This window comes from Scophthalmus maximus, chromosome 16 (assembly GCF_022379125.1).
Source record: "Scophthalmus maximus strain ysfricsl-2021 chromosome 16, ASM2237912v1, whole genome shotgun sequence".
NCBI lineage: Eukaryota > Metazoa > Chordata > Actinopteri > Pleuronectiformes > Scophthalmidae > Scophthalmus > Scophthalmus maximus.
In genome coordinates, this window is record NC_061530.1 from 8,431,535 (window position 1) to 8,453,298 (window position 21,764).

The 21,764-nt window shown below is 43.1% G+C and overlaps 3 protein-coding genes across 4 annotated transcripts; 2 read left to right on the forward strand and 1 right to left on the reverse strand.

Moving 5' to 3' along the window:
- The first annotated feature begins 751 nt into the window (after nt 1-751).
- Nucleotides 752-9,400, forward strand: tefa (TEF transcription factor, PAR bZIP family member a). 2 transcript variants are annotated; one of them, XM_035611818.2, is made up of 5 exons: nt 752-1,028; nt 5,062-5,463; nt 6,044-6,264; nt 6,854-7,065; nt 7,738-9,400. In XM_035611818.2, exons 1-5 carry the CDS (start codon nt 953-955, stop codon nt 7,766-7,768), a joined length of 942 nt encoding a protein of 313 aa, XP_035467711.1. In that variant the 5' UTR covers nt 752-952; the 3' UTR covers nt 7,769-9,400. The 2 variants fall into 2 exon arrangements, with proteins under 2 accessions (XP_035467711.1, XP_035467710.1); XM_035611817.2 differs by lacking the exon at nt 752-1,028 and adding an exon at nt 3,849-4,207.
- A 636-nt stretch (nt 9,401-10,036) lies between these two features.
- On the reverse strand, nt 10,037-11,752 carry phf5a (PHD finger protein 5A). Its single transcript, XM_035611819.1, has 4 exons — nt 11,616-11,752; nt 11,238-11,261; nt 10,396-10,562; nt 10,037-10,228 (listed from the first exon to the last, which is right to left on the reverse strand). The coding sequence occupies exons 1-4, from the start codon at nt 11,665-11,667 to the stop codon at nt 10,139-10,141; spliced, it is 333 nt and encodes a 110-aa protein (XP_035467712.1). The 5' UTR covers nt 11,668-11,752; the 3' UTR covers nt 10,037-10,138.
- Nucleotides 11,753-12,148: 396 nt separating this feature from the next.
- On the forward strand, nt 12,149-21,016 carry aco2 (aconitase 2, mitochondrial). Its single transcript, XM_035611816.2, has 17 exons — nt 12,149-12,244; nt 13,885-14,027; nt 14,606-14,864; nt 14,978-15,070; nt 15,159-15,317; nt 15,433-15,583; nt 15,730-15,834; nt 16,185-16,276; nt 17,063-17,168; nt 17,291-17,448; nt 17,540-17,613; nt 17,718-17,829; nt 17,917-18,195; nt 18,295-18,486; nt 18,848-18,980; nt 19,084-19,205; nt 19,309-21,016. Exons 1-17 carry the CDS (start codon nt 12,209-12,211, stop codon nt 19,441-19,443), a joined length of 2,349 nt encoding a protein of 782 aa, XP_035467709.1. The 5' UTR covers nt 12,149-12,208; the 3' UTR covers nt 19,444-21,016.
- Nucleotides 21,017-21,764: the final 748 nt, after the last annotated feature.

The window sequence follows — 21,764 nt, forward strand, 5'->3', positions numbered from 1 at the left end:
GACTGTTTTTGGCCGAATCTCAATCGAGTGATTGCACCTGCAGTAAAAGTTTGGATAATAATCCTTAGATGGGAATATCTCAGATTCTAAAAGGTAAACGGCTGCATGTGTTTCTGGGGATGGGGGGAGTTATTGCAGTCAATCTTACTTGTGCATGTGAATGAGGCTGGGTGGGGCTCAGGGTCAACTGAAAGTGAATGGATGCGGCTGGTCTACTGACTAGACTTGGACTCTATCATGCACACACAAACACAAACACACACACACACACACACACACACACACAGCCTAATCTTCAGTCTGAAGCCACTTTGTGCTCATGGGTTAATTGCTTTTTGTTCAATAGACACTTCTGTGACCGGACATGAACTTCAACAATCAACACAGTCCTCCTCTGCGTACAGTATCACTTTAACGAAACAATTCCAATTTAAAGTTGATATATTATATATGTGCTTATTTTTAACCCACCACGAGCTGAAGCTCTTTTCTTATCCTTGAGAGGTATGTCAGACTCGCGGTGGAGGCGGGTGAAGCAGTTTTCAGCTCATGATTGTTTTGTAACAACATTTTAAAACTTAGGTAATTCGGCCGCGTCACGGGATTGGCGCCATTGTGATGGACACAAACACTTGGCCAATCGGCGCTCTTTCCATCCATCGCCTTGGGAGAGCACGCTGTTGATTGGCTGACGGAGGGGGAGGGGGGTTGCTTGACAGGGCTCAGTGCTTTGGGTAACTTCTTGCGCAGATTACACATGACCCATAAAGGTTTTCAATGTTTCTGACACTTCACCGGAGCTGTCAGTCACCGACCCTGCCCTCCCGGATCCAGTCCGGGCTTTTTCTTTTTTGTTTCATTCTAACATTTTCACATTTTCTCCTTGTGATCTGCTGACTAGCTCGCGAACATTGTATTCTATCTAATTGCAATTTAAAACAACAACAACAACATGACTACAGAGATCCCGGAGATTTTCAGGGCTCTTCTGGAGCATCCGTTCACCCTCCCGGGCTTCGAGGAGACCGGTAAGTGACTTTCTCATCCAGCCGGGATGTGTTGGGTGCTGTTGGTGTGTAGGGATTCAAACGGTTAAATGTGGAGCACTGCGAGCTGAGAGACTGTTTGAATGCAAAGGAGGTAAAAAAAGAAAGAAAGAAAGAAAAGATAGTGATGATCGTTTTGAGACGGATTCTGTCTTTGTTACATAATCCGCCTGGACTGACCTCTGACCCGTGGCTGAAGCCCGGTAGACATGTGGTCCCGTGGCCTCTGTGCAAGTGCTGCATCAGATTGAGGTGGGAAAAACACGTGAATGTCTCGAAGTGCCTGAGCATGTTACACCCCTCAGGACGCCACGATTTCCATGAACATCATCCCAATAGTGAGCTGTGACAGTCATCCCTTCATTAGCACTCTGAAATACTCAAATCTGGGAACGAATGTCGGTTCTCAACTCTTGCTAAAGAAATACACTGTGAGCAGGGTTTGTTTTGTGACAGGACAGTCGAGTCTGTCAAACGGACGTTTATCCCCAGAAGGAGCCGGTTGTTTTGTCACTCCACGAGTTTCCCGTAGGTCACTTTATTTGTGCGACTCTCACTCACTGGGGCCTAGTTGAAGGAGTTTTTTTCCTCCCCATCTCTGGGATTTGTTGATCAGACAAAAGAGAATAGTTTACCCACTGTGGATAAGAACTAAAAAGGAAAGCCCTATTATTTTCCTCCTGTCTGATGTTTAAGTGCCGTGCAGTGAATGTTTTGGTAAAAAAACTAACTGGCAGCTCTGGTAACTGTCCCGAGAAACTGTGTTGGGTGGATTCTTGATTCTCGATTAAATCACTAGATGGCTCTGTTTCCCTTATCTGGACCCCATCTACAGTTATCAGAAGAAGGTCAAGTCATTTCATCACACTGAGAGGTCTGCTGATGCTGCCTCCGGCCCCACTTGTCAGGATTTCTTGTGACCTCTCTTTTGTCCATAGGGGCTGACAAAGAGCAGATACCTGACACTTTCAAAGAGGCATTAATGACATGGAAATCCTTATTTTCTGTCACATCTGTATTGGTAAAATGCCCCGTGTTATATCCGTAGTGTGGAAGTTTGGTTACAAAATGTTTTGTCTGTGCTGCACAATCTGTTTGGAGATGTTCAAATAGTTTCTGAGCTGTAAGCCTCAGTAGTTTGGGAGGAGTTCAAGATGGAGACAAACTTCTCCTCTATGGTAATAGCTAGATCAGAGAATATTATTGTGCTCTTAGCTGGTCACGGTCAGAGACGGTCTTCTAGCAATGTATCAGTCAACAGCAAAGTGCAACAGATCGTGGCAATAGTCATGTTTGCAAAGCTTCTTCTTTTCTTTTTTTTAAAATCCAGTCACATTTTGACATCTTTGCCTGGCAGGGAAATTTCATAGACGGACGTAAATGAGTTCCTCTTGAATCAAACAGCCTTTGTGTGCAGCCAGCCAACTATTGACTAAGTCTAATGTGCCGTACATCGACTGTAAATTTCACAGTATATCCATCTTACTTTGAACCGGAACCTAAGTGGATGGAAAGTGTTCAACAACTCTGCATGATGTGTTGTTGCTGTCACAGAAAATAACTTACAAGGCGCCATAGAGATAAAAATATTGGATTGTAGATTATGTGTGTGTATAAATAATATTTCAGCCTCTTTGACTCATTAAAATGTGAGGTGTCTTTATGTAAAGTAGCCGGGGGAGAGTCACACCACTCACACACAGCTGGATCAGGAAATAGTTGAATTAAACTGGTTTTGTGAAAGCCTTGTTCTCATAACAGCCGCTATAAACGTGCACATTTCAAATGTGTCTTGTCTTCGTAAAAAGTGAGTTTCCGACCTTATTGTACATCCTGCACGTCATGGTTTATGGTAATGGCGGGTTTCATGATGAGATTCATTTGAACGACCCATTCATTTACTGGTTTTCAAAAACTGTTGGGGAACATGTGCACTCAAAGTAGCCGCTGACCTCTGAAGCTTTTGTCTCACCTTGTGATGTTGTGCCAAAAAGAGGATGGGAGGGATGTTTTCGTATTTGGGGTTAGGAGGCCTGCCATATTTAACTCCCCCACAACAAGAAGAACAAGAATGACCAGGCATCATATCAAGATGCAACTGTTGTTGTGTTGTTGTGATGTTCTGTCCCGCTGGTGGCAACTGAGACATGGGACTGTTGCGTGGCTCATTCACCTTGGCACGTTTCCTTTTGTCTTTTTTTTTTTTTTGCAGCGGTGCACCCGTCGGGACAAGTGTAACTTGAAACTCGAGCGCGGCCCTTTTCTGCACGTGAGTGAAACCGACGTAGCGCAGCTGCGGTGGGCGGGGCCTGTCGATATGTAAGGCCGGCAGCTGCACATGTTCCCCCTGCGTGACCGGTGTCAGCCCCGCGGCGCGGTTCACCTATGCGCAGTGCTCTAGTTGCTTGTACTTGAAAAACGCATAAGAGAGCGCAACTTGAATTATTGTTCTACTATTTATTGCCGAAGATGGCGTGATAGTGTATTGACTGATAAGCCATCATACCCTACTGAAAGTTGTAACGCCTTGTTCTTTACATCGTCCCTGTAACGTGGCACACAGTTTAAAAACCCAGCGAATGTAAGCAAACGCATAAATCATGTCAACATGTTTCCATTTTTTTTTCTGCTTGTGACAAGTTTTTCTCTTTTTTTAATGCGTTTAGCAGAACATATATAAGTCGGTCAACCAATGAGCTCTCGGGTGGCTGCGACGTGACGACCGCCATTGGTTCGTCCTCGAGAATCCCGCCCATCCAGGCTGCTGCGTAAATAATATTCATGAGGACGGGGCTCAGTCGGCCTATCAGCTCGTGGCGGGGGAGGGTGCTCCGGACTGGAACAGTTTGTTCATCTTTACATCGAATTCATCACCGACGAAGTCCTTCATCGTTGCGGCTCACATGTTCAGGCGTTTGTTCTGTGTATTTTTAATACCAGTATATAGGCAGCAGCACCGGGTCATCAGCGTTATCGCGCAAAAGAGTTCGTCCGCCGAGTTACTTCGTGGTTTAACGTCGAGAAACAAGAGCGGTCGAAAATGTCGGTGGAGCCAATTGTTATCACGATGGAAACGGCCACCGGGGCCCCGAGCTCTTTCCCGGGTGTTTTGAAGAAAGTAATGGAAATGCCGCCGCCGAACATTCTGGACGGAGACGACGGTGAGTGCAGCGGAGTTTGTAGATGTAAAAAAAACCCAAAACAATGTCAGCTGGAAAAGGGTCAAAAACAATGTAGGTCCAACAGAGTTTTAACCTTTAAAATGTGCAACGGCACTAACTGGTCCCCGGACGCAGCTGTGTTGAACAGACCCGGAACCAGGCCCTGTCCTCGGACTTCGCCGTGCAGGCTCCTCCACAGGGGCGGGCGGGACTAAATTCAGCTTTTGTTGACATGGAGCAATTTTTCTTCTCTCTCTGTTAAACTGACAACATCTTTTGCTGCTAAGTATTTGCAAGTTGTACTATTATTATTATTATTACAAGTTACGAATATGTGGGAGCAAGTGTGTGGGCGAAAAGATGTCCGCTGAGGTCAAAGTGAGCACTTCCGGTTGGTCACCGTGTTTTTCTGAATTTGTGTGTACACTGGTCTCATGGTGGATCGACTTGAGCATTTGGGAATTTGATTTTCAATCTTAAAGTCATTGGGATGTGAAAGGTGGATGGTGGTACGTTCAATAAAAGTGTTTAAAACTATCAAGCAATCAATAATGTTAAAAAAAGAAAAAGTTTGCTAGTATAAATGTTGCAGTTCTCAATGTAGAATTTGAATTGTCGTCTACTTGGGACTGGTCCCTGATACTGCGAAAGAAGGTGCAATAAAAAACAACAACGGAGTGCTTGGGTTTGTGGCCTGAGGGACCAAACAAGTCCTATCTTTATACTTCAGCAGCATTCCCGTTGACCTCCATATGATAAAGGGACATACCGGCCTTTGTTCTGTACGTCGCAGTCAACGCACACCCACACAGGTATTTGTGAAAATTCACCCTTGTGTCTTTGCTGCGTTTCAGACACCGACAAGGAGAAGCTGTGTCTGGGAGATAATGTCGAACTGGGCGGCGGAGGAGGTAGCGACATGGGTCCTTCGGCCGCCTTGACTCCCGCCATCTGGGAGAAGACCATTCCATACGACGGTGAGAACTTCCACCTGGAGTACATGGACCTGGAGGAGTTCCTCATGGAGAACGGCATTCCCATCTCGATGGATGAGGAGTCCCTGAAGAGCAGCGCAGAAGGAGACGCGGGGAAGAAAGGGAAAGTTAAGGCCACTCCCTCTGCGCCAACAAAAGTCACCAAGCCTGCAAGTGTCTCCACAGTGGCCCTGCTGCCCATTCAAGAGTTGGAAAGGTGCGATGAGGAAGTACTGATCATCACCAAGGGTGACTCAGAGTTTATCTGTGATGTAACCACAGGTGAGTGGGCATGGATGGAAACTGCAAACGTATGCAAAATTTGTGCAGAGTCTGTATTTTATGTAGCTGGAAAACCAGATGTTTGGGTTGATATGACTCGGGTTCAATCTTAATGTTGTGGATTGCAGACGAGGGTCAAACACAAAGCACTTTACTATGTCATGCTGGCTTACATTAAGAAATATTCTTAGCTCATTTTAAATTATTTAAATGGACCTGCATCAATTAAAGAGACCTTCAGCAGAATAGTCATACATCCACTTTTACTGTTTCTAGACTGGTTGTTGTTCAGATTTATACTGGATGACAGAAATAGACGACATGTATCTGCATAGCAAAGATAGTGGAGTTTATTACAGGATCATCAGAAGACTGTACATGTGGCAGGGCCAGAACCACTCGCCCTCAGCACATACAGGAGGCTTCCAGAAACACAACAGTAGCTGTCGTGCAGGCCACCAGTGAACCAGCATTAGCTGTTAAATCACCACTTACACAGATGGTAAGAACTTTCTGAAACTTAGTGTGATCTGCTGCTGTCTAACATTTCAGTTCTCGTTTTCCTCTCCTGTCTGCTCAGAGGTGACAACCGAAAAGGACAGGGCGACCCCCGAGCCCATCGACCCCGACGAAATCGAGGTCGATATCAACTACGAGCCCGACCCGACTGACTTGGTCCTGTCGAGTGTGCCCGGGGGCGAACTGTTTAACCCACGCAAACACAAGTTCACAGAAGATGAGCTCAAGCCACAGCCTATGATTAAAAAGGCCAAGAAGGTGTATGTGCCTGAGGAGCAGAAGGTATGCTCTGTGTGTGTGTGTGTGTGTGTGTGTGTGTGTGTGTGTGTGTGTGTGTGTGTGTGTGTGTGTGTGTGTGTGTGTGTGTGTGTGTGTGTGTGTGTGTGTGTGTGTGTGTGTGTGTGTGTGTGTGTGTGTGTGTGTGTGTGTGTGTGTGTGTGTGTGTTATTTTTAAAGACATATACTGAGGAAAATAAGCTTGACTTGGCCGTTGCACATGTTGAGGTTTAGAATTGATTTCTATTTTATCTGATACCATGATACAACAAAAAGGGTTATAGAAAATAGGAACAAAAGCCGTGTTGTATTGAATCCACTCTGGCGACTCACAGTGACTCAGCTATCTGATAATCCTCAAATTGATGTTTCCCTTCCTTTCCAGGCCGCCAGAGAAAACTGGTGTTGTTCACATGCACAAAAGAGCTTGGCTGTCGGCCAAGGCCAATCTTTAGGCTAATGCGCTGAGAAAATGATATATATAATGCTTATAAACCAGCCTACCTCAATAACGGAGAAGCAAGGCAGGGTAGGGTATTGTGTCTCCTTCTGATTCAGTCGATCCCTGCTTTGTCTTTCCTCTCCACCTCACCAGGATGACAGATACTGGCAGAGGAGGAAGAAGAACAACGTGGCTGCAAAACGCTCGCGCGACGCCCGCAGGCTAAAGGAGAATCAGATCACCGTACGAGCGGCTTTCCTGGAGCGTGAGAACTCAGTGCTGCGGACGGAGGTTGCAGACTTACGGAAGGAGTGCGGCCGCTACAAGAACATTGCGGGTCGCTACGAAGACAAATTTGGACCTATGTAAGGGACCCAAAAAAGGATAAATGAGTTTGTAAAAGGACAAACGTGTAGCAAGCAGTACAGTAGTGGTTACTTTGTTTTCACAAGCAAGGTTAGACACGGTGACATACCAAATCTACGACAGAATTAGGCAGAGAAGAAAATAGAGGGAGGGAGAGAAGTACAACTTTAAGGCGGGCGGTTATGTCTGGAGTCTGGAAATACACAAAGAAACGATCTGTGGTGATTTTATAATAGGGAAGGGAAACAAATATCAAAAGACATTTTATTTACTTGTACTGTATGGATTTAACGCTCAACAGAGTCTGTGAATTAATGTGTCACAGCAGTGGCATATGATTGAATAAAGTGTGGGTTACACTAAGGTTCAGTAAATTAGTACCGTGCCGTCCTCTTGTAAATGGATTGGGTATCGCTGTCATTAAAAAGTGAGACAGTTGAAGCCTATAGCCATTTACACTTGAGCAATGTTCTTATTCTTGCAGTTTTCTTAATTCACCGCATATTGATTTACCGATTAACCTGCCAGCTGACCTATGTGATGTAATACCACAGAACCAGCTAACCAGGAATGGAACCCTGTGATCTGGTGAATAATGTTCCCACTGCGTAATGTTGACCTCTCTCCCTCCTCCCCTCATCATTCATCCTTGTTCTCTTCTCTTTTTCAAGTGCGGTGCCAGAAGACATAGACAACAATTGATAACAAATCAATAAATCAAAACCACGAGGTCGGTATGTGAGAACACTAGAATCTGTCAGATGATGAAGAAGAAGAAGAGGAGGAAAAGAGAGAGTATGTGAGGGCGTCATTGTTATTGCCACGGAGACATGTGGCATGTTAAAACCCTGATGTCTTGTTTTTGTTTTTCTTCTTTATGACTTATATTTATCGTCCATCAGACTGAAATGAGTGTGATGATATTCAAGTGCTTCTTCAGCACTAATTTTATGTTGTGTATGCTCATCATGTTTTGTATGCCTTTGGCCAAAAGAGATCATATGTGATGTATTTTTTTTGGGGAGAAAATGTGGGTTTGATTTGAACTTTGTAGATGAGATAGTTGAGAATTAGGTAGCAGTTGCAATATATCAGGCTTTTTCTACTATATCACCAAACTGACTTAAGAATCCAAACTGACTTGCAGGTTCCTTCCAGTTGTTTTTACATTTTTATCTTTTTTGAAACTTGCTGTTCTATTTTGACTCAAATTTGTTTTGGTATTCGTCAGATGAATTGGAACTCAGGGCTTTGCCCTTTGCTCACAAACACTGTGACAGCAGTGACTCAAGCTTCTTCAGGGGATAACGCGATCACTTTTCTTACCAACACTCTGTCCTCTCTGTTTCAATAAACTTCACCGCTCTCGTGCTGTTTTCGTCAGTGAGTAGGATTTCTGTGCAACTCTGCAGGTCGTCACAATGACTTGTCCATTTACGTCGGTAAGACTTAGTGTTTTGTGTACTGTAAATAGTTGTAGCCCTTTTTTTTAAGTCTCAACATTTAACAACTGTTCTCATATTCTCCATAAGACATGATAACGCATATACAGTGACTCATGTTTTTGTAAAGGTGTGCTGGCTGGACATATTTAACAGACTGACTTACTTTTTTTATTCATTTGCCTGAACTCCTTCACGGTTTCTTTATCAGACTCGCAAGCTGACCGTGCCTGTTACAACCTGATTATTTTGTTTGCTTGCAGTAATATTTTTTGGACAAACAAGGAACTTGATTTTATTCACAAGATTGCAGTTTACAGGGGGCGTGCTGTTCAACATTACATCTCATTATTTTAATTTCCAATTCTGACAAAAAGGGAAAAATGTAATTTGCTGCAGTGCTTCCACCCGTACACTGACTTTTGTCAATATGAAATAATTTTTATGGTCTCTTTTTTGGAAGGGTTTCCGCGTTTGATAAACAAATGAAATCTAAACAAAAATTTTAAACATTATAACCAGCAGTAAATAGATATATCTGTAATGTGCATCTTCTCAGTTAGGATTGGAACATTTATCCTCAGTGATTGTGTGGAAATAACTCCCACTCATAAATTTCCGCAAAGACTCATGTTCCATAACAAGGTCTAACGTGTAATTTTAGAAACAATTTTTTCAAGTATAATTTTGATGTTCTTCCTGACATATTTTTTGAGATTTTTTTTCTGCTTTTTATCTGGAACAGGTCACTTAAACTTTGCAGGGACTTTTTTCAACCCTCCTGGTCCCGCCTTTGTATTTCTTTGAAATGAAATGACTTCACAATTTGACTGTGGCTGCATTTTGTCTTGTATATACAGTAAATAGAAATAAAGCCTTGTTGAGTCTTTAAGTGTTGAGCTCTTTCCTACAGACATGTTTCTTAAGAGTCTAACAATGAACAATTCAACAGCACCCCATTCCAGTCAGCTCGCCATCCAACTGATGACTATCTAGGTATCAGTGAGTGATTTGATTGGGAATATTTTTTTAAACAACCCATTTTTTTTTCATATTTTAAGTTAGACTGGGTTCTAACTGTAAAAAGGCCATGTCTATGCACACTTTCTATTTAGCAGTAAGTGTATTTGGAGAATTTCTATTTATATGTGATTCAAAGCTAATGCTAGCTACCACTGTGCATTTGACTTGCTAGATTTGTATTATTTTTGCCTTTCTTGTAGAGCAAATTTTTTTTAATGGATGAAAAGATCTTAAAATACATTTTCATTGCAACAAAATTGACTGCTTCAGAACATCATGTATATGATCAAAAGCTCCACGGGATGCAAAAAATGAAATTTGAGTTTATATGATTTGTGATCAGTTGCTTCTAATTTGAAACTCAATTTTTTGTTTAGTGTTGGTGGCTTATATGGCTTTGGATAGCCCGTGTCTATGTCTAGTTGAGTCATTATTCATTTTGAACATTATGTGAGCATGGCCTGGCTCTTAATATTCAAAGCAGTCAGAGAAATTAAGACAGAAATATAAAACAGAGTTTTATTGACAAATCCAAATATGTTTGAGGTTTTCTAAAGAAAGTTTGCAAAAGCTGAAAAACTAAAACAGGGACTGCACAGCAGGATCTTCACCTCTTCTTGAAGCCGTACTTCTTCCTTTCATAAAACAGATCCGTTTTAGAGCTGCCCAAGTTCACAATCTTCGGACAGCCATCTCGCTGTGAAGACAAGAGAGAGAAGAGTGAAAATCTTAAAGAAGAAGGCTTACTTTTTGTATTGATTTATGTGCCTTTTTTTTCTTCTTGTGGCTCAGATCTTGGATAACAACAAAAATCTCACAATTAAAACCTCAATCATTTATTTTCTTTTTGGTCACTTTACTCACATCTTTCTCCTGGATGGTGCACTCTTTACAGTAGTAGGCATCAGATACGCCTGGCCCACCACAGATGACGCAGCGTCCCTGGTAGGAGCCGTAGTTACACTCGTCACATATGCGCACCAGCGTGCATGGTCTCACATAAGAATCACAGATGACACACTTTCCATCACCTGAGAGGAGCAGGGAAATAACACAAGAGAGACATAGTGAGACAAAAAAAAACAAAAACATTGTGGACTTGCATTTAGAAATAATAATAATGATAATGATGTAATATTTGTGTAGTTTAAACAAGAGCTTCCACTATTGTTGAATACCTAAATGAAACAATGCACATTTAAAAGACTCCAAAAAATTTTGACAAAAGAAAACAACCATGATATCACATTGTGAAACAAATGTCCTTGCTTTGGTGTGTATGAATGTGGAGCAGCCACAAACATTTTCATAACCAAATTATCTTTTAAAAGCTTTGCATTGATACTTAAATTGCAGGGGCAAATCGTTTGAGAAACAATCCATAACGCAACCCACATTTATTAGAGATGCCATGTTTCTTTCAGCAGCCACGTCACAATGTGTACAACAATGTCAAACTGTGTGAAGCCAGGATTTAGACCCAACAGTTTGCATCTTTCCCCAAGGAAGTTGCAAATGTTTAAAGACACCGGACATAAACAATAAGGACAGTTTGTGTGACTGTAATAAATATGCGAGTATTTTTTGCTATTACAGATGCGAATCTGTGAACAAATATTTATGGTAGAGGACTTAGACGTGTACTTTAACGTAGAGGCGGTAAAGTCCGTCGTGATGGTGGATTAAAACCAGATGTGATCACTTACATTTCTCGCAGAGTCTCCCGATGGCTGAGGAGGGAAAACAAAGCAGTCAGAGCCAGTCAGTGTAGTCAGTCTATGAATTAGGGTCCAAATTGTATTTATACACAAAAAAAACCACCCCTTCTTTCTTGATTAAATACAATGAAGTAATATAAAATGAAACGGCAATATTAGTTACCCTAGCGAAAGTTACCTTTCGACATTTCAAGGCTAGCACCACGGCTGCCATGTTTTTCAATGAAATACATGCCGGGGCCGTTAGCATGTTAGCTAACATTAAATGTAGAGCAAATAAACAATAAAGAAATTAAGAACTTCAGGTTTCAGCAAAACATAATACGCTGACAGATGGCGCGTGGGACGATGCAGTTTTAAACTCACCGACGCCGGCTTGCTTTCTGCAAAAGATCAAATCTGGATGATGCTTAGCCATTTTCGGCCAACGTACGGCAGGCACTGCTGATTATCTTCAACTTTCAACTTTGACCTGTACATTTGTAAATTCGATTTGAATTACCGCCCCCTAGCGTCTCGGAAGAGCGAGACCAAATACAACTATCATCGAATGTATCTTGCTTTTTTTTCCCTCCTGTTTTTTGTGTTTCTGACTTGAATTCATAGCATAAGAAATTTATTTGTGGTAACACCTGTGACAATGCTCGAATAAATATTGAGCAAAATCTTATTTTTTTTAATAGTAAGTGTAAAATCTTTCGTATCCTTTCAGCTACATACATTTTTTTGGACTATTATTTTACGTCCATCTACTTTTTTTTTAATTCTATCGCATTTGATTTGAAAAACTAAATAAAAGGTATTTCTGAGGAATCTGTTATTAAGATGTACTTCGCAAACAACGTGAATACGATTTAAAAGGGTTGAAATGTTATTCTGTGCTTCAAGGACCTGCGGGGACCGCGTCTTTATATAGTGTGACGTCACCGGCGAGCAGCACATCTTTGTCAGTGAACAAAATGGCAACCTACTGTCTGACTGTCGCCAGGCTTCAGGTAAGAGACGAGACGGGCACATTTTAGGACGTTTACAGCGCAGCGAAGGATGTCAACCGCCTCCTTAGATGACAAAAATCTAAAGCAACGTGGTTGCGACCCGGGTGGACCGACCGAGTGGGGTTTACTGCGGATCGATAGCGGTCGCCGGTTGTCCCGGCCGGGTCATCGTGTCCCTGCCGCACTGAGAGCATCCAGATGGGGGGGGGGGGAGATGAGAAAAACACGTCTGTCACCGGCTTGACAATATCACAGCTCATGTCTCCGTTAATGAGAAGTCACTGTCGACACCCTCGGGCTCTTGAGCGAACGCGGCGAGGCTCGTTTAAGAAATGGAGTCCGGTGTTTTGGTAGCAAGGTGACCCACAAGGTTAGAGCCCCCAGCGGGCACGCGGTCGAGCTGCGCGTAACAGACACAACACAATGTCAGTTCAATTATTAAAATCAATACATCAAACACAGTCTTAATGGTTTATTCATGGGTTTGGCCATTTAGACGGTTAGTAACGACCAATTGAGTGTCGCCTCAACGGACAGTGGTGTGTGTCTACGAGTGTAACAGTTGAGTTAAAGATAACGGAAGTTGTCCTAACGCATGATCTCTCAAATCAAAGCGATTGACCTGATTGGAGCTCACGTTGGTTTTCACCTGGAGCTCGGTGACGGAGAAGGAAAAGGGCCCAAGCCCTCTTCTAATGTCGACACAAAAAGTCACATGTTGGGTCAGAATCTGTTTTATTGCCAGGTAAGTAATGGGACACATACAAGGTATTGATATTAATGCCATTGATGTCGAGCGTTGTTGAGACACTTGATCCAGCTGATGGTCTGTAGTTCTATTGAGAGGTCAGCAGGTTTACAACAATTTAAGGTGACATAAATTTTTATTGATGATGCTCAGTCTCGGTCTAAGTGATAAGATTTAAACTTGATGTGTGAACATGTGAATTGGCTTCTACAGCAACGCGTCGCCAGTCAAGGTCAGCAGATGATCTCACACGAGAGACCCTCGGCTGCTCGACGCGTTGTTGTCAATGTGTGTCTATTTCTTTGTAAACTGTACCGTATCTGGTGAAAGTCTTCTGAACAGTCCTGCTCTCTCCCGGTAATGATCCACTGCTTTATAATCATGCACAGTAAAGAGCTGTTGGGTTCAAGTCACCTCGCCAGTTGTTTGTTCCAGGAAGTTAATGTGTGACACAAGCCAATGTCTCGTGATTCCACCACTATTCCTCTGCTTACTTTTTGATTTAAAGATTTGGAAAAGGAACTTCCTTGACAAGAATGGCAGAAGAGACTGGAGGAAGGGGGTGGGGGGTGTCACTGGAGCCAGTGTTTAAAAAAAAAGCGCGGGGGGTATTTGTGGTTGGCATTGTGGAGGGGGGGTTGCTTCTTGTTCACCTGGAAAGCCCGGACATCTGACACTTGAGAGTACACTGCATTACTGCCTAGTGTTTCAGTTGTAAAAACAACAACGAAAATTGATGCAAATTAACAGAAATTTGGAATAACCTGTTTGCCCAAACACATTCTGTATATGAGGGCAAAACGGCGCTGAAGTTACAACCGTGTGTCTGGTTTTGTCAGCAGCTCTGTGATCATGCTCATACTTGTTTATTTGTTGTTGTTGTCATGTCCAGCTGGCCCTGGGCCACGGCGCACGCCGCCTGCACGTATCGGCAGCGTACAGAGCCACGGCCAATGTGTCTATGAGCCGGTTTGAGCCCACCTCGTTCGTCAACTACGAGAAGCTCCATTCCAACGTTGACATTGTGCGAAAAAGGTCAGTGGTTTCCCCCTGCTTAACTTTCAGTCTCTGAAAACGTTTGCCATAATCTGCATAAACCAGTGTCCTCCACCACTCCCTTATCTGTGTGTGTACATATCTGAACCCAAATGTTGTTGTTTTTTTCATGGCTGTAGCCTTTGTTCTATTGTGTCAGCATAACACTGCTTGAATTACAGTAATGCATTTCTAGCGATTGTTGTGTGGAGGGTGTGTGCATGCAGGGGGAGACGTGGTGCTGTGTTATCTGTGCAGATCTATAGGTTTTGCGTGTTCTGCCCTGTAATTACATAATGAGGAGAGTGAAACAGTAATTTCACTGTAGTATAAGAAAAAAAAGACCTTTTAAATTGCTATTATAACTCCACGATCTTCTCACGTCTGAAGTATTAGTATTTATTTAATGGATAAAAGAAATGCCATTATATTGCATCTGCCTAACCTCAAAACTGTTTTTACTCTACTTCGTTTTCCATCTTCATTATTGTAAAGTACTTCTCGTTGGTTATTTTTTTACCTATACACTGAAATTTACTGTGCCCTACTATCAATAATATTCAGTGTTCATGTTGTAGACTCAATCGGCCCCTCACGCTGTCAGAGAAGATTGTTTATGGCCACCTTGATGACCCCCACAACCAGGATATCGATCGTGGCCGCACCTATCTGCGGCTGCGTCCCGACCGCGTGGCCATGCAGGATGCCACAGCCCAGATGGCGATGCTCCAGTTCATCAGCAGCGGCCTGCCAAAAGTGGCCGTGCCCTCCACCATCCACTGCGATCACCTGATCGAAGCCCAGATCGGCGGGGTTGTGGATCTGGCCAGGGCAAAGGTGAGGCGTCCTGTTTCTTTATGGTAATTGTTTGTGTTTTGTCATGATTCATTCTTGTAAAAATGCTGAACGCAGCATCTTAAACTGAACTGTCATCATCATTCTCATCCTAGGATGTCAACCAAGAGGTGTACAACTTCCTGTCCAGTGCTGGGGCAAAATATGGAGTTGGCTTCTGGAAACCAGGCTCTGGAATCATCCATCAGGTTTTTAATACTGAAAATAGTTTTGGTCATTTTTAATAGATTCACTATAATAACAATTGTAACAAATTATATGTTTATATCCAAACAGATCATACTCGAGAACTACGCCTACCCGGGAGTGATGCTTATTGGCACGGACTCCCACACACCAAACGGAGGTGGGCTTGGTTCCATCTGCATTGGAGTTGGAGGAGCCGACGCTGTGGATGTCATGGCAGGAATTCCATGGGAGCTCAAGTGCCCCAAGGTTTGCAGAATACAGTGTTCAGTGATCTCTTTCTCTCTCCGGTGCAGTAGTTTGCATTCTTTTTCTATTTCTGAACTTCTTAACCACAATTTTCTCCTTGATCTCTTCCTCTCAGGTGATTGGAGTGAAGCTGACTGGCTCACTTTCTGGCTGGACGTCCCCTAAGGATGTCATCTTGAAGGTGGCCGGCATCCTGACAGTGAAGGGAGGCACTGGAGCCATTGTTGAATATTATGGACCAGGAGTCGACTCCATTTCCTGCACTGGTCAGTGAAAATGCCCTTTTTCCATCTTACTTCACCTTTGAATTTTTCTTCTCATCTGTTTTGTTTCTAATGTCTTCATCCAGTAGGGAAAACATGTCAGTCACTATGTGGGGACAATACAGTGTGAAAAATCTTTTTGTGTACAGGAATGGCCACCATTTGCAACATGGGAGCAGAAATTGGAGCCACGACCTCAGTATTCCCCTACAACCACCGCATGAAGACCTACCTGGAGAAGACTGGACGTGGACGTAGGCTCACAATTTACATATTATTGCAATCATTTAAAAAAATGCCTCAGGAAATGAATATGGCCCTGTTTTTCTAAACCCAAATATCTTGGGGTTTGATTGTGGCCCAGGACGACTGTCCCCACAAAAACCAAAAACATGAAAAGACAAGAAAACATAATGGGAGTTAAAGTTGATTAAAATAACCCTAATGCAGAAAACTTACAGCTTAAAGGAAATGAGTGTGTCATAACACCTTTAACTGTTTTGTATAAATTTGAACCTTTTTTTTAATGCATGCTTGTAATAAATATAGGTTTGGTGTTGTGTTAGCATGTCCCAACATTGTCTCTGTCCTCGTGTCTTCTCAGAGATCGCTGCCCTGGCCGATGAATACTCCGACTTGTTGGTGCCAGACGAAGGCTGCGAGTACGATCAGATCATCGAGCTAAATCTGGACGAGGTCTGTTCTTCTTTCTTTTTTTAAAAAGACTATCTTCTAGCATTTCTGGCTTTCATTGGATAGTTCAAAGTGGAGAACATTAGGAAGTGCATTGAGGAGGCGACATGAAACAAAGGTCTCAGGCCAGGGATCATTTTAACACCACTGTGGTGTTTCAATAGGTGTAACCCAGATGGAAAACTTCAAATTCAGAATCTGTTTTGTTTTAGATAATGTTTTTATAACCCAGGGAAAATCAGGCAATTAGGAAAAATAAACATTTAATTTCATCAATAAAACATCTGGAACAAGAATTTTTAAATGCTTAACTTTGTAAAGTCAGTCATGTTATTATTGTTGAATCTAGGTCTTTGTGGTAATTGTGAAAAATATCCGTAATAAATTGCTGCATTGTTTGTGTAAGAGGACGTCACAGTCTATATGAGAGAAAGTTAGAATTATGTTACCTCCATGCTGCCAATAGCCGAGACATTATATTTTCGAATCAACTGTGTCTGTATGGATACATGTCTGTCTCATTCTCTGGGATTGTGATATCTTGAGGGAATTCCTAAACATTTGGCACAAACCTTCTAAGGTGAAGTTCATTATGAACTCCCACTCTTATGAATGTGAAATATCAGGAGCACCTGGAGGGAGTTTCTTTTAATCTGGCACAAACTTCCACACAGACATGAATCTAAAATGCAACTTGACTGGTTGGCAGAGGCCTAAAACCGTGAGGCGATTGATTCTAGTTAGAGAATAACTCCTGTCTTATGGCTGTTGTGCTGTTTCCTTCGCTAGCTGAAGCCCCACATCAACGGACCATTCACCCCTGACCTGGCTCACCCAGTGTCTGAAGTTGGTGCTGTTGCTGAGAAGAACGGCTGGCCACTCGAGGTCAAAGTTGGTAAGAACTTACGGAGGGAGATAAACTGGACAGCTTTATCACTAAATTACTGAAAACGGACCAATATTACCAGGACTTTCTGTGTTACTGTTAATTCTCTTTTGGGTTCCTTTTACTTTTAGGTCTGATCGGCAGCTGTACCAACTCCAGCTACGAGGACATGGGCCGTGCTGCTTCTGTGGCCAAGCAGGCTTTGGATAAAGGCCTGAAGTGCAAAGCTCAGTTCACGGTCACCCCCGGCTCAGAGCAGATCCGTGCCACCATCGAGCGAGATGGATATGTGAGTGCACGCAGACAAAAAGCTGTACAAGTTATCAATTTATCCTTTGGTAAAGTGATAGATGCTTGAATGTGTTTTTGTCATCCTGCAGTCAAAGATCCTTGGAGATGTTGGAGGCGTGGTCTTGGCAAACGCCTGTGGGCCCTGCATCGGACAATGGGACAGGTAGGTGAGGCCATGACCTTGGCGATGTAGGGCTTTGATATACAGAGTCATCAAGAATAGAAGTCAGGCATGAGCGATAACATATTACTTTTGCTTGTGTTCAGGCGTGATGTGAAGAAGGGAGAGAAGAACACAATCGTCACCTCATTCAACAGAAACTTCACTGCCAGGAACGATGCTAACCCTGCGACACATGCCTTTGTTACCTCCCCTGAGGTAAAATGGTCCACACGTCCTCGTTGTGACTGCATCAATGTACACACACGGTTACCTTATGAAGCTTAATTGACCCTTTTTCCTCAGATCGTCACTGCCATGGCCATTGCCGGCACGTTAAACTTCAACCCCGAGACAGACTACCTTACAGCCCCCAATGGCGAGAAGTTCAAGCTCGAGCCCCCCAACGGAGATGAACTCCCCGCCAGAGACTTTGATCCAGGCCAGGACACCTACCAGCACCCACCACCTGACGGCACCAGCCTCAGAGTGGACGTCAGCCCTGAGAGCAACCGGCTACAGCTGCTGGAGCCCTTCGACAAATGGAGCGGCGGCGACCTGAAGGACATGCAGGTCCTCATCAAGGTCAGGACTTTGAAATGACGCCGGCCCTGTTGCAGTCTTTCACATTAACGTTTTCACTGCTGCTACAGTGACGGATGGACATTTCCCTCTTCTTTGCAGGTGAAGGGCAAATGCACCACAGACCACATCAGTGCCGCTGGACCGTGGCTGAAGTTCCGCGGCCACCTGGACAACATCTCCAACAACATGCTGATCGGTGCCGTCAACAGCGAGAACGACGCCATCAACAAGTTAAAAAACCAACTGACGGGAGAGTATGGAGGAGTCCCTGACGTTGCTCGTCACTACAAGGTGAGAGAGGGGAAAGTCTCAGGTGCTGGATTATTGAGCCCTAGCTGCTTTTCTTTGGCAGCATGCCATTAGTTTCCCCAGGTAGTTTGTCCAAGAGTATTGTTGTGGTTTTAGATTTTTACATACATACATTTCCTGTAATGTACTTTGTGAATTTCAGGAAACTGAACAAATAAAAAGTTTCATACATTTTCCCTTTTCACTCAGTGAAATCTTTCATAAATTCCATTTTTTTCTGTGTACAGTCACTGAACTATGAATGGAACCAGTGAAACATAAAATAAATAAACTTTTTTTAGCACTTTGCTGAACATACCATTTTTGCACGAACATAATGCTCTCTCCATCCTGCTGTGCACAGGCCAATGCTTTGTCGTGGGTTGTGGTCGGAGATGACAACTACGGTGAGGGCTCCAGCAGGGAGCACGCAGCGCTGGAGCCCAGGCATCTGGGAGGGAGAGCCATCATTGTCAAGAGCTTTGCCAGAATTCATGGTACTTTGGGATATGATGGTTGATTTTATCCGCACAGGGACTTTGTGAAAAATTAGACCATTCTGTATCTTGATTAACAAACGTGTCTCCCTCCTGTGCCTAGAAACTAACCTGAAGAAGCAGGGTCTGCTCCCATTGACCTTCAGCAACCCGTCTGACTACGACAAGATCCGCTTTGACGACAAGATCTCCATCAAAGGACTCAAAACCTTCACTCCAGGAAAGGTAACAGTGCAAAGCAGCCGAGGGAAAAGTGTCTTTCACTTAAATTTTGCACAACTGTGAACGAAAAGTGTCTGCAATGACAATGTCCTCTCCTTGTCCCCAGCCTCTGACCGCCGCGGTGAAGCACAGCGACGGCAGCGAGGACACCCTGGTGCTCAACCACAGTTTCAACGAGACACAGATCGAATGGTTCAAGGCAGGCTCAGCCCTCAACAGGATGAAGGAGGTGCAGCACTGAGCAAGAGGAGCGAGGAGAGAGAATGTGCAGGAGGATGAGGATTTCCAAGGGGGGGGGAAAACAGGGTGGTGAGGATTGTGGGGAAATAGGGGGCTGGGAATGTTGACAGCTGCTTCATCACCTTCATTAGCACACGCAGCTTGGACTGAAGTAATGTTAAGAGTTAAATGTTTGTGAATGACTTCAGACTTAGTGCCGAGCTGATGTCGATGATGGACCACGGCAACATCATTGTCGAGACTGGTGTAGGTGAACGCATCATGTTTTTCAGAGTCAAACTGTTATAACAGGTTAGAAATCTTTCTGTTGTAAAAACTAAAAAAAGATGCACACAAAGCTTGGTGACATAATCCGCCACCAGCTGATGTGCTGCCAGTGTTTTTGCAGCTGTTCAAACAGGTCGCTACAACTCTGGAGGCCATTTCACACTGGCTTGAGAATAGTGTTGCACACTGTGTGCAACTTGTCAGCTTTAGTCAACTATTGTCATTCAAGCTGCTCCTGTGTTATTTAAAGTCCACCCTGGGACAGTTAATACTGCTGTCGTTGGTTCTCTGGTTCTGTCAGTGAAGCTGTACTCGGCAGTGATCATGTGTTTCCAGAACAAACTTTCACTCATCCACTGAAATACTTCAGGGTGAGCCTGTCTGCTCCTTAGCGGCCACTAGGAGGCACTGCAGTGTCTACAAGGCACCCAATGACTGCAGTATCTACAGTTAGTTGAATTTTATTCTGTGAAAGGTAGGACATCGCGTAAAAGCGGATTGAGAGAATCTGAATTAAGCTAAAAGAGCACAACTCGTGGGATGTAGTGAACATCACAGATTGGTTACCGTCCAACTGTCCAGTTTTACAGTAGGTTTTCATCCACAGTGAATATTGTCATTGTTACTAAAGGATACAGAGAATTATTGTACGCATTTCCTTATATACAAAGGAACTTTTATGCTTTAATACTGTGTAAAAATATCCTGTTTTATCCTCTTCCTCCCCGACGCCATCCTTAACCCACCCCCATCCCCCAATCAAATCCTAACCTCTTTACAAGGTCAAACACACCGCAAGATCTTCCCCTTGTTAATTTATTTATGCTTTCCCCCCCCTCCTGCAATAGTCCACATCCTGCATGAAATTTCATAAAGGTTTTATTCTTTTTTTCTTCTTTGGAGAAAAATAAACGAACACAATTTTGAGTTTTGTAATGGTTGAGGAAAAACTGACAACTGTAAATTTCCACCTGCTTGATATAAGTAATGTGGCAACTCGTAAGAGATACACTTTGCTGTGGTGGGATATCATTTTAACTGAAAATCACTCCACAACCTCAATGTAGGAGGTTGTAAACCAAACAAAACGTTTGGTTTTTCCCCCTTCACTACATCAGTCCCTGCAAACAAAATGCATCAACAAGTCAATCCAAGGCTTTAACCACTGTCTCACTGTATGTAGTGTCTGCTTTTATGTACATTTAAGTGTCAGGTTTTCTCTTCACATCGATGATCCTGTCTGTGTACAGAAATGCCAATGGGTTGTAAAATAAAAGCGATGTGAATAAAATGTGTTTAAATGTTGAGTTATTGGTATTTATGAGATATCTATCCTCTTCATTAAAAGTCAGTTAATAAGTATATGTGACGTATTCAGGATAAATCTGACAAATGACAAAAGCATTATAATTAAAATCTGGTCCAGAATATTATGTTAAGCAGGCAGCTTGGGAAGGTTTGGAAGTCACATTCGAGAGCAAAGTGTTTATCAGTCTTTCAAATGTGAAAAATATGAATGTTTGAATCATATTTTGAGTGACAGGTTCATGACAGCTGGACAAAAATCAGAAAAAGAATAAGTACGGTCAGCACAGGAAGGAATTTGTATTTGATCTCTTTCAGTAGCAGTTTGATGTCATGGTCGGGCCATTGACCCAGTCTGTGGGTCACCACAAATCCCCTTTATGTGACATTTCATAACTGGGTATCAAACAAGACCTGCAAATTCATGCACTAGAGAGATTGCTTTGATTATTAAAAAACAAATGAAATATATAAAGTTTGTGTGAAACCCTGCAAATAATCAGGTTCAGCCATTTCGTCACTGCAAAGGCACTTAACTTTTTGGAACTACAGCTCCTCCACACACCACCTTCAGACCGCTTGTTAAACGACCACAGCCATGGAAGCGATTCATTACAACTGAGTGGGAAGGCTGTTCAGTGCTGTCTTGTCGGGGGGAGTGGACATGAAAATCCTGAACTCGAGATAGAGAAAAAGAAAGTTATCAAGTCAACGTCATGAAGTCAACACAACTTAAAGTTTGCTTCTAAT

Coding starts and splice junctions, on each gene's coding strand:
- phf5a (XM_035611819.1), bottom strand. CDS start 11,667: ATGGCTAAGCATCATCCAGATTTGATCTTTTGCAGAAAGCAAGCCGGC. Junction 11,262..11,615: donor CAGAAAGCAAGCCGGCGTCG/GTGAGTTTAAAA, acceptor TTCCCTCCTCAG/CCATCGGGAGACTCTGCGAG. Junction 10,229..10,395: donor GCACCATCCAGGAGAAAGAT/GTGAGTAAAGTG, acceptor TTGTCTTCACAG/CGAGATGGCTGTCCGAAGAT.
- aco2 (XM_035611816.2), top strand. CDS start 12,209: ATGGCAACCTACTGTCTGACTGTCGCCAGGCTTCAG. Junction 14,028..14,605: donor GTTGACATTGTGCGAAAAAG/GTCAGTGGTTTC, acceptor TTCATGTTGTAG/ACTCAATCGGCCCCTCACGC. Junction 19,206..19,308: donor AAACCTTCACTCCAGGAAAG/GTAACAGTGCAA, acceptor CCTTGTCCCCAG/CCTCTGACCGCCGCGGTGAA.
- tefa (XM_035611817.2), top strand. CDS start 4,087: ATGTCGGTGGAGCCAATTGTTATCACGATGGAAACGGCCACCGGGGCC. Junction 4,208..5,061: donor CATTCTGGACGGAGACGACG/GTGAGTGCAGCG, acceptor GCTGCGTTTCAG/ACACCGACAAGGAGAAGCTG. Junction 7,066..7,737: donor GAAGACAAATTTGGACCTAT/GTAAGGGACCCA, acceptor CTCTTTTTCAAG/TGCGGTGCCAGAAGACATAG.